At 51.2% G+C, this 1,827-nt stretch overlaps 1 protein-coding gene across 3 annotated transcripts in view; it reads left to right on the top strand.

Annotated features, from left to right (window-relative positions):
- Positions 1 to 521: 521 nt before the first annotated feature.
- The window catches only part of ANKRD10 (ankyrin repeat domain 10), a 28,375-nt gene continuing 27,069 nt past the window's right edge, over positions 522 to 1,827 (top strand). Inside the window, exon 1 of one of the 3 annotated variants that reach the window (XM_018557022.1) lies at positions 522 to 852. In XM_018557022.1, coding sequence (XP_018412524.1) covers positions 619 to 852 — 234 coding nt within the window. In that variant the 5' untranslated portion in view covers positions 522 to 618. The remainder of the gene's footprint in view (positions 853 to 1,827) is intronic. The other 2 variants (XM_018557023.1, XM_018557024.1) reach the window with 2 other exon arrangements.

Raw genomic sequence — 1,827 nt, 5'->3', positions numbered from 1 at the left:
CACCGTCCGTAACAAGGGAAATGGTCTCGTCTTGCATTGGGGCTGCAATTGGGCAGCTCCAGTGCAGAGGTTGTAAACACATAAAAGAAATGTTTGTCTGGGTTGGGCACAGTGGAGTTTGTGTAATTGTATACCGATCTGTTCAGGGTTACCACCACAATATGGGATTGGCTTGGGTGTGGATCTGTAGATAGCAGACTATTTTAGGAGTTTCCTCACTGCTGATATAAGTGCTCTGATACGTTTTTATTGTTTTCATTTCATTTTTATATCTGTAACTATGAAAGAAATGTGTTTACAATTCTGTGTGACAGTATGAGGACGTGAAAGCAAAGATGTGTGCACAGCCTGTCTTGTTATAGCTATTCATGTATACATTGTGACAGTGTGAGGCGCACACGCTGATGCTCTTATAGGCGGGAATACGTGTATCGGAGCAGAGTGAAAACATAGTCATATGCCAATATAAGGCGCACACACTGATCCTCTATAGGCGGGAATACGTGTGTTGGACTACTAGAGTGTATACATTGTCACGCTGGGTGTGTTCCCGCCCCGGCAGTGAGCCAATAGGAGGCGGGCATTGCTTCGCTCCACCCCTCAGTCCTGGTGTGTTGTATGAGTGCGTGTGCTCGGGTTTTTGCAGTCATGTCAGTGTGCTCGGAGCCCGGTTTCTCCAGTGAGGAGGTGTTGAGCCTACGCTTCCCTCTGCACCGAGCCTGCCGGGATGGAGACCTTCACTGCCTCCGCTCCTTACTGCAAGGCCCGCCCGGGAACACCGCTCAACAGCTAGGCAAAGAAGACTCCTGTTACGGCTGGACGCCCATACATTGGGCGGCACACTTCGGGAAGGTGACCGAACGGGGCAGACGGGCGGCGGGTTCGGGCATTCGGTTGGTCTGGCACACAGATGAAGAGATGGAAAGTGGGCGGAGCTGGCGCCATTTTATTCAGCTGCTGCACGATAGTGGAGAGGGCGGGGCGAGCAGCTCGTGGATCGGAGACAAAGGGAGGAGGGCGGGCTGTGGGGAGTGGCATGCTAGTAACGGTTGGGGGCGGTGTCTATAGAAGGAACATAAGCTGTGAGAAGAGGACGGGCCCTGGCAGGGGCATGCCAATCGCTGGTGGAGTGGGTGGGGTCTGTAGGAGCAACAGCTGCGGTGAGGCTGGAGAACAAAGCTGGCATGAGAGATGCAGACAGTTCATGTGAACTCATAGCGGTCACAGAGGATCGCATTGTTGGTTCCATTATTTTCTAATGGCACCCCAGTTGTGCCAGGCAGATCGTGCGGTTTCTATGCATCCGCACACACGATCACACTAAAACAGCCGCATGTCATGTATCTTCCTGCGATTGCAGTGTGCATGTCACCCCATTGTCTGCAATCGTGCAGGACCGTGTGATCTCAGATTTTGTGTCTATAGAAGGAACATAAGCTGTGAGAAGAGGACGGGCCCTGGCAGGGGCATGCCAATCGCTGGTGGAGTGGGTGGGGTCTGTAGGAGCAACAGCTGCGGTGAGGCTGGAGAACAAAGCTGGCATGAGAGATGCAGACAGTTCATGTGAACTCATAGCGGTCTAGTTATTTATAATCTAGTGTCTGGGCAGAAGATTGCTCAGGGCTTACTGCCGCTGAGTAGTAGGCCGTCTGCACAGTCATGGGGAGTGCCAAGTGTTAATTTCTTCTGGGTATTTCCGAAACTTGAGTCTTAAACGACTTATCAATGGAAACCTATTTTGTTGTGACCCCTCCACGTCTCTGTGTTATGGTTGGGCATTTACCTTCCTGTAATAAGTAGAACGTTAAAGGCAGAAGATACTTTTTT

Source organism: Nanorana parkeri, unplaced genomic scaffold, assembly GCF_000935625.1.
Source record: "Nanorana parkeri isolate BGI_ZX_2015 unplaced genomic scaffold, ASM93562v1 scaffold262, whole genome shotgun sequence".
Lineage (NCBI taxonomy): Eukaryota > Metazoa > Chordata > Amphibia > Anura > Dicroglossidae > Nanorana > Nanorana parkeri.
Note: the sequence above shows the minus strand (reverse complement) of the source record. Positions and strands in the feature narration are given on the sequence as shown.